This window comes from Simochromis diagramma, unplaced genomic scaffold (assembly GCF_900408965.1).
Source record: "Simochromis diagramma unplaced genomic scaffold, fSimDia1.1 OVJJ01000603.1, whole genome shotgun sequence".
NCBI classification, from domain to species: Eukaryota; Metazoa; Chordata; class Actinopteri; order Cichliformes; family Cichlidae; genus Simochromis; species Simochromis diagramma.
Genome location: NW_024387414.1, coordinates 14,395,589 through 14,409,378, shown reverse-complemented (window position 1 = coordinate 14,409,378; position 13,790 = coordinate 14,395,589). Strand labels below are relative to the sequence as shown.

The window sequence follows — 13,790 nt, the reverse complement described above, 5'->3', positions numbered from 1 at the left end:
GTCAAAGATGACGCTCACTACATTTCTACTAATTCACAGAACGAGCGCAAAGACCAAGCTGATTTCATGTAGGCAAGCATGAGCAGTAAGAATGCAAATATTTAAAGGCACAATCAGCATTTTTAAAAAAACAAACAAAAACAAAACAAAACACGCATCTCTATCAGTACTGAAGCACTTTTATAAGCATATTTTTACATAGTTTCCTGTTAACTTATGCCTTTAAAATCAGCCAAAGTCAGAGGGAGAGGTGCTGAATTAGAGCCAAATGGGACACAATGGGACTATTAAAAAAGAAAAAGAAGAAAAGAAAACAAGAAGCAAAAGCTGTTTTGAAGGATCCATAAAATATTTATTTATAAAATATATACAGTAAATATATACAGTCTGATACAAACATACATCCTTAAGATCAAACACGGCCAACTACTAGTGTTTACTGGGACCTGAACTATTTAGTCCTCAAACTCAGCAGCATAAAGCACTTGCTGAAATTTCATTCGCACCTCCATCCTTTTTTTAATGGTTAGCCTCTTCAGTGACGGCAAGAGGCTGAGCAAAAACAGTTCATCCTCATCTCTGAGGTTGCTGAGGGGATCTGCAGAACTTATCTCTGTTTCTGCAGATGTTTGTCTTTTGCGCTTAAGAGAGCCTCCCACGTCCTGATCGCTGGTCGGACAGGACTCTGGAAGAGAAAAGCTGGTGCTGACGACAGGCAAAGAGCCCAGCTGCGCCTTCTCCTCTTTGTCTTGCTCCTTCTCAGCGTTGCCTGCTCTACTAGCTACCTGTGTGGTGTGAAAACAGAAAACAAACACTGGTTAACACGGATTGCAACACACTACTGATTACGCTCAGTGATTTTCTTCTTCTTTTTTTTCAGATTGCAGTCAAACACCAGACTTTTACAATATTTCACTGTCTACCCCAAGATGGAGTGGTGAGCCAGTGTCCCAACATCCAATGGGAAAGAAGGCTTTTCCACTAGCACCTACTTCGCTTGACTCTGCTTTGGTTGTTTTCTATTACAATTGAGTACCAGCTCAATGTAGATAGGGTCATCATAGGAAGGCAGCTGGAAAGTCTTGTGATGTCATTTGTATGCGACACAAACACAAGACAACAATGGAGGACATCAAGGTGATGCTACATGTGGCTTGGTCTATGGCTTTTTGCTAGAGTCAGGGTAAAAGAAGAGAGAGAGAGAGAGAGAGAGAGAGAGAGAGGGGTGGCTGCAGGCAGCGAGATGATCGTCAGAATTTCAAAATTGGAGGGTTTGATTCTTGTGAAGGAGTTGACCTCATGAATCATCTAGTGATGTCACCTCCTGGCCAATCAGTGGCATGTAGTCTGTTCAATGTGACTCAGCTCGCTTAAAATCCCGGCCATGTAGGTACTAAAAATGTACCTGGTATCAGGTACTAGTACCTAATGGAAAACACTAAAAAGTCGAGTCAAGCAGGTTAGGTGCTAGTGAAAAAGAGACAGAAATGCTCACGGAGAAGCAGTTGATTAAGACCAGCTTTAATGGACCAGACTGTAGACATTTGCTGCAAAATCACAGCAGGATGCAAAGAAAAGGAAAACAAGTAAACACTGGAGTAGCTTTCACTGGTGCAAACTACTGGTTTACAGTCTAAAACTACAAACTGCTAGTTTTAGACTGTAAAGATCAACGCTTTACAATAAAGGTTTTAGCTTTTGTCTGAAAAAAAATCCTGGTTCTGAGCAGGGATCCTGTCATCTCTTTACTTCACAATTTATCCTGTTCAGGGTTCCAGAGGGGCTAGAACCCAACCTACACAGAGTGCAAGGCAGGGCTAAAACAGAGAGGCAGACACTCTCAAACCTACACCCCCTCAGCCAAATTAGATTCACCAATTAGCCTAACATCTATGTCTTTGAACTGGACCAGGAAATTTGACCCCAGAGCCTTCTCCCTGTCAGACAACAGTACTAACCACGGCATCAACCTCATCTCACAACAAGGGCAAGTACACTGACTCTAAAAATTTCACCTCTACCTGTCGCCTGTTCTACTTCTTTCAACTGCTCCCCATAGGGGTCATCTGCCTTCATCTCACCCTATCCCTAGAATCTTCCTCTGTCACACAAACCCTCTGCTAGTCCTCCTTCATTGCTGAGCTGTACCTCTGATACAGTTATTTCTAATCTTGTTCATCCTCATCACTCCTAATAAAATAATCTGAGCATCTTCAACATTGCCACCTCCGGCTCTGCCTCATGTCTTTTCATTAACGACCTACAGGAGAAATTTTTAGTTAAATTATGCAAATTCTGATTACATTTAGCTTTAATAAATTTATGTGATGCTGTTCTGTTGAAGGCTGATTAGACAGCAACGTTATGTTACTGGCCAATATTAGTTCATTCCAGAAAACTGACTGAGGTTTTTAAGCAAAATAGTTTGTGCAAGACAGAAATATTAAAATATCCAATCGAGACCAAATTTTATTTAAAAAATACTTTTTAAAAAGCACAAATATGACAAAGTACTGTGATACAAACAAATGTAAACATAAAATTTAGAGGCTGTATCGATGACTGAAACCCCTGTATAGTGTACTACTGAAATAGATAAATAAAGTTTATATTGTAAGTATTGACCTAATTACAATGTTACAAAGATAAGTTCCCTTATTAATAAAAGAAATAACTCACAACAGCTTCAGAAATTGAGTATGTGTTAGTTTATCTACAGTAATATGGTTGCTACCTTTGGACTTCCAGGTGCTTTTATTTGGAAAAACGGATATTGTTATAGGCATCTGTTCGTAATGACATGGCTGGACGTTTTCATGATTTTAGCGAACACAACATATACTATGATGTTTACGATATTTAGCCATTTATATATTCTTGTTTATACGTGCAGAGTTTCAACACTATGCAACAGTTCGGTATGATGGCGGTCATTATGGCCTTACTAAGTTAGTTAGCTGTAGCTAAGCTACGAAGCTTAGCAAAAGCTAATCTACTAAACATAAAAATGCATTTTACCGAATGGCGGACACACACTTCTGGCTCCCCCATGCCTCTTTCTCCTCTGGGTTTGACATAGGCGGTGAGCCAGGATAGCTGGCTGTACAGCACGGGGGTATGCCTGTCTGCCGGGTCCTCGTTGTCGTCCAGCAGGGGGAAGTGTCTCTTGGCCAGTCGCTTCTTCGCTTTACAGAACTTGTCGCGCAGATTTTTCCATTTCAGCTTCACCTCTTCCTCCGACTTTCCCATGGCGTCCGCGATCTCTTTCCACGACAGATGCCCCTTCATGTTGTCTTTGTAGTCCCGCCGTCTCGGATCGTACAGATTCGGGTGTTCACGTATCAAATCCGCCAGCTTCTTTTCCATCGAGTTCATTTTGTTTTCCGTTGGTTCACTTCTTCACCGCGAAGTCCTTTCGTCGACAGACCGCGATTTCGGTTCGTTTTTCTCGGTAGAGTCTAACCGGCAGGAGGAAGTACTAACGTCGCAGACTTCAAAATAAAGGTTATTCTCTGGACTTTGGTGACAAATGACATCCTACAGTAAAAATTCCTTACCATGAAAAAAATAGGAAAATTGGAAAAAATATGAGCTACAGATACTACTTTATTTTAAAGCAGAACATGAATTAAATATAATTCATCAAATTCAAATATGTTTTCTGTGGTTCTCCAATAGATGGCGTATTTGCTCTATTCTTCTCACCCATGCTGTGTGGGTTTATCACGTACTCCGTTAAAACACAGTAAAAGCTGTAATAATCGTGCATGTGACTTTAACTTTGCACAGAAACAGCTCTTACCGAAGTCATCAATGACCTGAAGATCAACAGTGACTCACAATGAGTTTCAGTCAGTTCTACCTGACCTCACTGCTGCCTTCAACACATTGACACTTCAAAGTTTTAGATTTGCAGAAATAAAAAGTCAGTCAGGGGTTCCTAACGGAACAGTCCTTGCTCCATTACTCTTTAACCTTTACATGTTGCTGCTTGGTGCTGTCATAAAGAATCACGATATATCCTGACATTCTTATGCAGATGATCCAGGGTTATACTTATCATTTTCCTCTGATGATCTAACCCTTGTTCACAAGTTAATACCTGCACTTATCAGATGGTTGCCTCAAACCTTTTAGAACTGAACAGAGACAAGACAGAAGATTTGTTCATATTTATCCATTTCTATAAAACACTGTGAGGAACTGGGAATCTTGGCATTATTTTGGATTGTGATCTAAGTTTTTATTCATCATATTAATAAGGTCAGCAGAACTGCTTTCTATCACTTAGAAAATATATTAAAAATTTAGAAAAGTCTTACCATTGTTGGAACTTGATAGTTCTGAAAGCATGACAGAAAAGCTGGTTATGACACAAAAGCCCTTATTAACATAGCTATCCATTGGCAGACAGTTGTTTTTTTTTTAGATGTATATGTTATAAATAAAGAAAATATATTTGAAAAATTCATCGGTTCAACATAATAAATCATTTGAGCAGAGTGTTACACTTGATCTATACAGTATTTGTGTTACAGTGCTAACATGTAAATATTTTCTATATTAGTCCTGTTCAGATATTTATGCAGCCTTTATCACAGGACATCAGATTTAATTTGAAGGAGGCAATGCTGATCTGTGACAGATCACACATGGCCTCCGTTTCTCCTCACCTGGTGGGCTCCTCGTGCAGGACACTGCAGATTACAGGGATGACACAAAGGATAACACCAATTACCAGGACATCAGCTCTGATCATAGGGATGTCACATGTGATTCGCACCCTGTTACAGTCACTATTATAATATAACTGTCTAGACTACCTATAGGTCCCAAAAGGGGAGGCAACATATTATTAGTATCCAGAAAGTCAAGACACCTTCATTTAAAAGGACAACACTGATTATACACACAGCATGAGACATATTTACCCGTTTAATCTACTGAACTGGTAAACATGCAGAGTTGCTGTTCTTGTTGGCACAGAAACAAATCATCCACTACTTTAAAGTGTTGTGAAGGGCTGAAAGCTTTATAAAACATTTTAATTTATCAATAAAATTCAGCTTTTGGATATTACATTGTGCAGATTTGGAAAAATAATATTAACTCAGATTTTTTTTTAATTGTAGACCAATCACAAACTATTTCAGACTATTGGCTTCCAGAGCCACAAGCAGCAGCATTAGTGTTTCTGAAAACCTGACGTGTAGGATTTTACTCTAATAACTTGATAGCTCATAAAAACTATAAGTGTAAATAAAATAACATTAGGCAGTTGTAGAAAATACTTTTGTCAGATGATTAGAAACAACTTTAAATATAAAAAAAATTGGGAAAATATGCGGTAAATAGACTGCTGTATTTAAAACAGACTTTCGAACCCTATACAGCAGGGGTGTCAAACATGTGGCCCAGAGGCCCCACCTGGTCCAAGAAATTGCCCATTTGAGCCACTGGATGTAAATGCTAAGAAATGGTAAGAAGTGAAATAAGTACTCCAGTTTCTGGTGTGGCAATGCCAGAATTACCCTGGAGTGGACAAGTAAGAACATTTGGAGTATTTTCCCCACACAGTGTATGTGTATAAACGGCTACCTAGGGGGAGCCAAAGACCAAAATGAGCAGAAATCATCTGAAGAAAGTAGAAGCAGTCAGTGCAACTGGCAATAACCATAAAACCTTTACCTTCAGTTTGATTTTGAAGATATATACAGTTTTTATCAAATCATTGGCATTTATATTATCCTTGGCAGACAGTTGTGATGAGTGCTGTACCGGAGAAAATGTATCTTTGGTCTGTGGCACCTCAGCGTCTGGAAGCCAACTTATAATGGGTATGGGTATCTTCCTCTACAGTATCATGATGGGTGTTGTTGTGCTTCAGCAGCTTTGCCTGCCAGGCTGTTCAGGAATGTGAACCACTGACCCGTTGTTCACAAGGTTACCGCTGCCAACATTTGGCTACTGTCCTCTACAAATGTTTATTTTCTGTACTGTGCTACTGTCCTTGCATGCCCCGCTGAAGTATCCTGTTTCACGATGAACTCGTCTGCGTTTAAAATAACAAAGTATTACTGTAACAACTGTGTATTTACTAAATCTGGAACAATCTTGATTAAAAAAAAATGAATGGGTTCGTAAAGCTGTTTGCCTGCTATCTTATCTTCTTTACTGTGGGTGACTCAACATCCCAAATCATCTGGACACACACTTTCCCTCAGCCACAAGCACATCCTCTGTAGTGAGAGTGACATATTTATCATCAGGGGAAAAGGAGGAGCGAGATACACCACCTAAAAACAGACACTGATCAGGTAGTCATAGATAAGTCTGTGAGCGAGTGTCTGACCCAACAAGCTTTGCCAGCACGAGGCAGATCAGTGAAAAACAGTATCTCTGAATGGGCAGTTTAATGGGAACAGTGAGTTAATCATCTTCAAGTGCTAAAAAAGTCGTTTTATCATTCATGTCTAGACCTGATAATCTTAATATCTGGTGAGAAGGAGATACATTTTCCAACCCGATTCATCCTCTGCTCTGTGTGTGTGTGTTGTTTCAGAGCAGCTCTTTCCCAGAGCAGTGATAAATGTCACCTCAGCGGGGCCTTTAACACCTATGCTGGTGTAAAGGCTGACAGGGTTGGGGTGGGGCGTGAGAAGTCTGGGGTTCACACCTCACTGAGGATAGGAGATGATCCTGTAACTGAGCTTTTAATACACACACACACACACACACACACACACACACACACACACACACACACACACACACACACACACACACACACACACACACACACACACACACACATCTAAAGCTCTAAAGAGGACAATAAAGAAAGAGGTACAATGTATATGTAATCCTACCTAGGACACAAAACTCATTCCACTTTACTCAAGCTAAATAGAAATCCTGTGTTAACTTACAATAGAATCCATGGAAGCATCAATATCCAAATTAAAACATTATTTGAGCAGCATTTTGCAGTTTCTTTGCCATCATATTGCATCTATAATGTTATGTTGTGGTTTTTCTATTTTGCCTGCTTTGACAGCACACTTTCACACAGTTTTGAATATTGCAGCGTCATTAAATTAACCAGCATGTTAAAACGGTTCAGGCTACAACTGTGTCACCAACATTAAAATACATGTAAATATATGTTTCATTCAAATTGCGACCTTTTCTGCATGCGATAGAAGCAGTCACCTGTCTGCATGGTCCGCACAAGTGTCTGGATCTGTTGTTGAGGAATTGCTGGGTAAGAGCAACCTGCAGCTGTGCAGTGGTCATTAGCTGTTGCTGCCTCTGTACACATCAACCCAGCCTGTCCTGGCATATGCAATAAGAGACACCCACATAAATACATGCTAAGAAGTGTCTGGATGGCACAAGCACAGGTTGCAGCACCTCATCTTGGTACTTCTGTCCAGTCAGATTTCAAACAAGAACATTCAGATGAGAGATGGTGCTGCAGCAACAGTTTGGACACACATGAGGTTTGAGAATGCAGTAAACTGAAGCAATTCTGAGTGATTTCATTTGTGTGTGGTAAACAACTTCCCAGTCCCATCACTGTCTAAAACCAATTAACCAAAAACTGCTCACAGAATATGCTTGGGTTAAAGAGACTAAATGAATGTACTGAGAAATGGATTTAACAAAGACTCAGATATATTTCATGACGTAAAACTTTTATAAATATAAAGTGTTGACTGCCTAAAAGGAATTTTGGCTAACTTACCATTTTACTTTTGTGTTTTCATGGAAGCAGTATATCACGATATAGTTCACGTCTCTTATTCAGCCTACTGAGAAACCATTCCGTGCGCTTTACTGAACTAGTGGGCTCGCTCACAATTGTCGTCATATTAGGATTTTTCATTGTGTTTTGTGGCTTTGTGAAGCCAGATGTTTTTTTACAGACACAAACAAAGTCCTGAAATTATTCAAAATGACAAATTTGTTTTTTTGCACAACACTTCGAGTACAACATAATTTTTTCATAAAGATTGGGAAATCTCTGAACCAGCCTGAATCTTAGGAGCTGAATTAAAGTGCCCACAATCACACTGTGGGGGCGTGACAAGGCTCCACACTGTCAGTGTGTGCCTATCCTTTAAACTCTGCCTCTGTAACACAGACTCACATACATCCTGTTCCTTTTGGCACATACATGTTAAAGAGAGACGTGGACTCATTTGTACTATTTAAGGCTTCAGTGAGACGTCTTCCTCCTTCCTTTCTTCTGCCCTGCATCTTACTCATCTTCTGGGTGTGAGAATTGTCAGCGAGCTGAAGTCTCTCATTAACTCTGGAGCTCTTTAGCGTTTTCTCCCTTATTACACACACACACACACGCGCGCACACACACACACACGCACATTCATTTAGCAGGAGTTGCAAATGATTTGGCATATTTTCCTTTTTCTCCTGCCAAGTGAGCAGTCGTTTAAAAAAATATTAACCGTTCACCGAGCCATGCTTTCATTACTAAGATCATAAACTAAACAACTTCTTTTCAGTCTATGATCTCATATGTTTGACTTTATTGACAGTAAAACTAAATTTTAACAAACACACTTTCAGTCCACTGAAACCTGGACAGCAGTTTTTGAAACGCTTCATCTGTGGGTGCGAAGACGAATAGCTCGACGTGAGCTGAAGACCAAAATGATGCATGGTTTGGACCACGTAGGTTAACCACATGACAGTACAAAGGACAGTAACTGGGGATGTGTGTGCATTTGTCAGACCCATGCTAAGGGGAAGTGTCTGTGCTTATCAAAGAGCAGGTTGAGCTGACATCTAAATGCTGAAGTGCTACCAGCTTTTTAAGTTGGCTGATACCTCCTACCGCCTTCCCCCACAGACACAGTGTAGAGTGTTTGTGTGTTTGGAGACGTATTTGAATATTAATCATCTGAAACACACTTTAAGGTGAAGACTCTGCAAACAGAGAGCGATCTTCAGTGTCATGGCTGTAGTCGGCCTCCTGTATATTTAACTTTTTCCCCCGTTTTAGCTGAAATCTGGGAACAACATGGACACATTAAAGAAAATGTGGTTTTTTGTCAATTACTTAGAGCATTTAAACATGGTGATAGATGTTTAAAGTATATGATAAATACACTGATTTACCCACTTTATTATCAGGGTTACTGCTAATAGTAACTAACAGTTGCATTCTAATGCCAAATTACAAGTTTAACATTTGCAGTTAATTTCTTCCATTATTTCTTTCAACCAGACATTTACCAGCCAAGTCATGTACAAAAACGATCAGAGCAGTTCTTCCCATTTCAGGGTGCATTCACATGTTCCCTTTTGAGAAGTAACTGTTGCAGTTATTCAAACCCAGAAGAATATGCTTTGAATTTTCTAGTGAACATCAAAGTGGTCCAGCAGCGTGGACAGGAAGCACAGTGCATGTGCAGATCCAGTTCAGCATCTGTGCCTCTTGAGAAACAAAATAATGAAAGACAGAATCTTTTGGCCGAACCTGCCAGCCTCGGGTGAATTTCTTGTAATAGCTCTTTGTAGAGCAGCATTTTCACTACCACCCCCCCTCTTTTTGGAGGGGGGTTTCATGGAAACAGCTCTAGATTGGATACCAGCATCACTGTCAATCCATTTTCTTATCCACTTCCAGGTTGGAGTGGGTCTGGAGCCTATCCCAGCTGTCATAGGTCAAGAGGCAAGGTATACCCTGGATAGGCCAATCTATCACTGGGCTAACGCAGAGTGACAGATTCACACTCACATTTAGAATCAATAAATAACCTAACATTCATGTCTTTGGACTGTAGGAGGAAGCCAGAAATCCTATAAAGGCACAGGGGGATCAGGCTGACTCCACACAGCCTCACAGAACCTGCTTGCTGTGTAGTGACAGTCTTAACTCCTGCATTACTGTGCTGCTCTGAGGGGGACCAGCATCACTTATGTGGTTCTCACTGTGGAGCATTCAGCGTGACTCTTTTACTCATAAAGTTGTTTCCTCTAAGCTCCTCACATGTCCAGCTGGAAAAAGATGACCTGGAACCCTCACCTCAGTTAAATGTGCACATACTCTCTGACACACATACACACTGTATGAGTGTCAGAGAGTCACTCTGATCAAAGCCTTTTCTTTCAGACATTTGCAGTAATAATTTTGATTTACACAGAGGAGGATGCCACTGCGGTGCAGCAGACTTGAGGATGTCAGTCTGATCAATGACTAATTAAGATAAGTGGCCTGGTTTATTAGGGCCTCTGTTCTCACACAGTGTGTCTTCACAAACCAAACCAACTCGAACTGCTAACACCTGTTGTTCACAGGTTTCCTTAAACAAGGAAATAGATCATGTGCTGAATGTGTTGGAGTTGCTTAAACCGTGTGACTAAATCAAAAAGAAATGATTACGAGCACAACTAAAAGCAAAATAGCAAAGAGCACAAACCAGAACATACTGAGGAGAGCAGAACATCTTGTCACTTTTTTTGTTGAAGAAGTGATTTGGAAGAGCTGCAGATTAAAGCAGATTTTTGGAGTAATTATCCCACAGGAGGATGAGCAGCCCTGCATTGAGCTGTGGGATTTCCCTGTTATCCTGACCTTTGACCATGACCTGCTATCCCCACCTCCCCAACCTGCTTGCTTGTTAACCTGAGCGTCATGCGTGTGACCCATCAGCACTTCAGAGGAAGTGCCAACAGAAAGTCATCTGTGGAGGGTTAAAGCGTTACTGACAGACAGGGAGTGAGACAGACAGAGGGGTATGAATGAGAGTGAGGGAAAGGAAGAAAGAGAAGCACAGAGTCTGCATGTCATGATTCATGCATTAACACATGAATGCCATTGAGCAGTGGAACAGGCAGGCAGCAGGGGGGACAGCATATGCATGCAACCAAAGATCGAGTTAAAGGGAGAATCCACAGCAAAACAAATCCATGTGTGCTGGTTTTCCCTTAAGCTGTAGGGCTTAAAAAACAAACAAACAAACAATATATATATATATATATATATACATATATACTACAATTGTGTATGTGCTTACTTTAATATGAAGGAAATCCAAGATGTACCTAAATCTGAATCTTGGGTCTTTTAATATTAGTATATAAAGGTTGCTGGTCTTGAGTATTCAGCAAGTTCATCCCAATACTCAAAGAAACTGAAAAACAAACAAACAAAAATAAGAAGTACATCTCAGGCTTTATAGCCCTCAGTTAGCATTTTAACTATTAAATAGTAAAGTCATGACAGCATAATTAAAAAGAAAAAACAAGTATGGGTTGCTATGAGAAAGCTTCCTCTCTAAAAACAAAACAAAAACAGAAATGGCAGCATGATTTATGTTTACAAAGTTGCATCTGAATAAACCACAAGACTTTTGGAATCTCTTTAGGCAGAAGAGTAGTGGAGATGTTTGGCCAGGCGTGGATGGGGGGTGGGGGGAGCATGTTTTACAGCAGAGGAGATAGGCTGATTGACTTGACAATGAACTTCACTGTAGACCAAAGTATTGTAAAGTCAAAACTGAGGCCATCTGTCTAACAGCTAAAGTTGGCCAAAACTAGGTAACAGCAAGAAAAGAATCAAGGTGCTCCAATGGCCAAGCCAAGGCCACACCTAAACTTGTTTAAACTGCTGTGGTGGTCATCTATTTGCAACTCAGATGGCCTGAAAGTACGTTATAGTCTTACAATATTAGAGAGAAAACCTCAACAATCAGACGATTCCTTAAACGCAAATACCTGAACCACTTGTCAACTGTGGTAAGGAAGAACTCCCCTTTAGCAGGAAGGGACCTCTGGCAGAATTAAGTATGGACAGACACCTACCGCAACCAGTTAATACTAACGTGTATAGTAATACATAATTTTAAATCTATTTTAGGTTTCAGGCTTGTGTGTCTTTCCACAGTTCTTAAAATATACTGCCCACTGTGCTTAGAGTACACTCCTCCACTCATACGCTGTGGATTACAGCTGTGGGAGCTAAACCCACAGACATCTGTAAAGATGGTTGTCTCACAGTATGAGACAAAACAATGGAAGGACTTTTTTGCTCATCATTAGGATGAACGCAAAACAGCAGCAGATGGGAGCTGTCACTGGGTCAGCTGACACTGCATGCATCCTGCTCTTCACGTGTACAGAATTTAATAAAAACAAAGAAAGAGCAGGTAGAGCTGCTGAACAGATATTAAGACTCTGTGTGATTATATGTACTGGCTTGTAATGTTATAACTTTCTGGTTTTAGTGTCCTAAACTCTATGCGTACCTGTCTGAAGGTACGCATAGAGAAATATGACCCAGTGGGGAATAAATCATCTTTACCTTTTTTGCTCAAAGACACCAGCATTTGTAGAGGAGCTGGACAAACTGACAGACCTGAAAAAGTGCACTGAATCCTGCTTCATACAGATAGGAGTCAAAGTTAGAGGGAGCGGGAAGATGAAGGGAAGTAGAAAAGAGGGAAATTGGAGTGATTCACTTCGGAAAACTGCAAACAAAACAAAGGAAGACATCAAGAGAAGAAGAATGGAATAAGCAACAGTTGGATCGTGGTCTGAGTTTGCAGCTAAAAGGCTCACGGACACACGCAGTCAGATGTGGTTTGCTGCTATACTTCGCATGCATACATACAGAATGCAGAGAGACGTTTTGGTTAACCATAACTAGTTGAGAATACTGTGGTCGGTAATGCTGTGTTTACTGAATTTTTTTCTATGATTCAGCTGTTGTTGCACAACATCACGCCCCCACCATACACAGAGATATATTGTGTTCATTGTGTCTGCTTCTATGTTTTTCTGCATCTGTCAACTGAGATAGCTTCACAGCTGCTCAGGACAGAGCCAAGATACAAAAGAGACAGAGCAGAGACTCAGGAGAAACTTCTGTGTACCGGAAAACTTCTGTCACTCCTTGAGTGATTAGAAGTGGTCTTATCTTAGCAGGGTATAGTAAAAAGAAAAAAAGATGACAAAACATCCTTTTTTTCTATTTACGTTAAGTCAAGGCTGAAAGAATTGAAAATTGAAACTGTGAAAATAATTAGAAGTAGAACGCCTGAACTATATAAGCATTGGACCATCTCCACTTTATAACTGCAGGAGATTTCTGACATTGTAAATCATAGGTGTCAAACTCTGGCCCGCGGGCCAAATTTGGCCCGTAGCCTAATTACATTTGGCCCGCAAAGCCATACCAAATTATTATTAGAGCTGGCCTACTGGTATTATACAGCTAATATATATATTGTTTAGTATTAAGCTTTGCTTGTTCCATATTCAGTTTTTCAGCAAAACTTGTTTGAGTCCATAAGAAGAGATTCATTCTTAAATCTGGAGGAAGATTTTTTCTTTTTCAATAAATATTAATGTTAGCCCACGACCTTGTTCCAGTTTTGAATTTTGGCCCACTGTGTATTTGAGTTTGACACCCCTGTTCTAAATCCATATGCTCTGTTTGGGTGGGTCAAGTTCTTCCACAGCCTTTGTGAACCAGTCATGTTGGACCAGAAAAGGAACTAATATGTCTGTTAATGTGACGCATCCTCTCACTGGAATAAATTGCCCAGGCCAACCCCAGAAAAACAACCCTGTATTATTATCCCTCTTCCACCAAACGTTACACTTGGCAGAGTGCAGTCAGGGAGATGACGTTTTTCTGGTATTTACCAAACTCAGACCCGTCCGTCAGATAGAGAAGCATCAAAACCGAAGCAAAGCACTTCCTCACAGGAAGTCACACTACATGGGTTTTCCCTTTTTTCATTGTATTAATGTAGGGT

At 40.3% G+C, this 13,790-nt stretch overlaps 1 protein-coding gene across 2 annotated transcripts; it reads right to left on the bottom strand.

The window, feature by feature from the left end:
- Window positions 1–319: 319 nt before the first annotated feature.
- LOC120721017 lies at window positions 320–3,631 on the bottom strand. 2 transcript variants are annotated; one of them, XM_040011015.1, is made up of 2 exons: window positions 3,037–3,631; window positions 320–785 (listed from the first exon to the last, which is right to left on the bottom strand). In XM_040011015.1, the coding sequence occupies exons 1-2, from the start codon at window positions 3,373–3,375 to the stop codon at window positions 456–458; spliced, it is 669 nt and encodes a 222-aa protein (XP_039866949.1). In that variant the 5' UTR covers window positions 3,376–3,631; the 3' UTR covers window positions 320–455. The 2 variants fall into 2 exon arrangements, with proteins under 2 accessions (XP_039866949.1, XP_039866948.1); XM_040011014.1 differs by having other exon boundaries at window positions 322–785; window positions 3,019–3,567.
- Window positions 3,632–13,790: the final 10,159 nt, after the last annotated feature.

Coding starts and splice junctions, on each gene's coding strand:
- LOC120721017 (XM_040011014.1), bottom strand. CDS start 3,375: ATGAACTCGATGGAAAAGAAGCTGGCGGATTTGATACGTGAACACCCG. Junction 786..3,018: donor AAGTGTGTGTCCGCCATTCG/GTAAAATGCATT, acceptor CACACCACACAG/GTAGCTAGTAGAGCAGGCAA.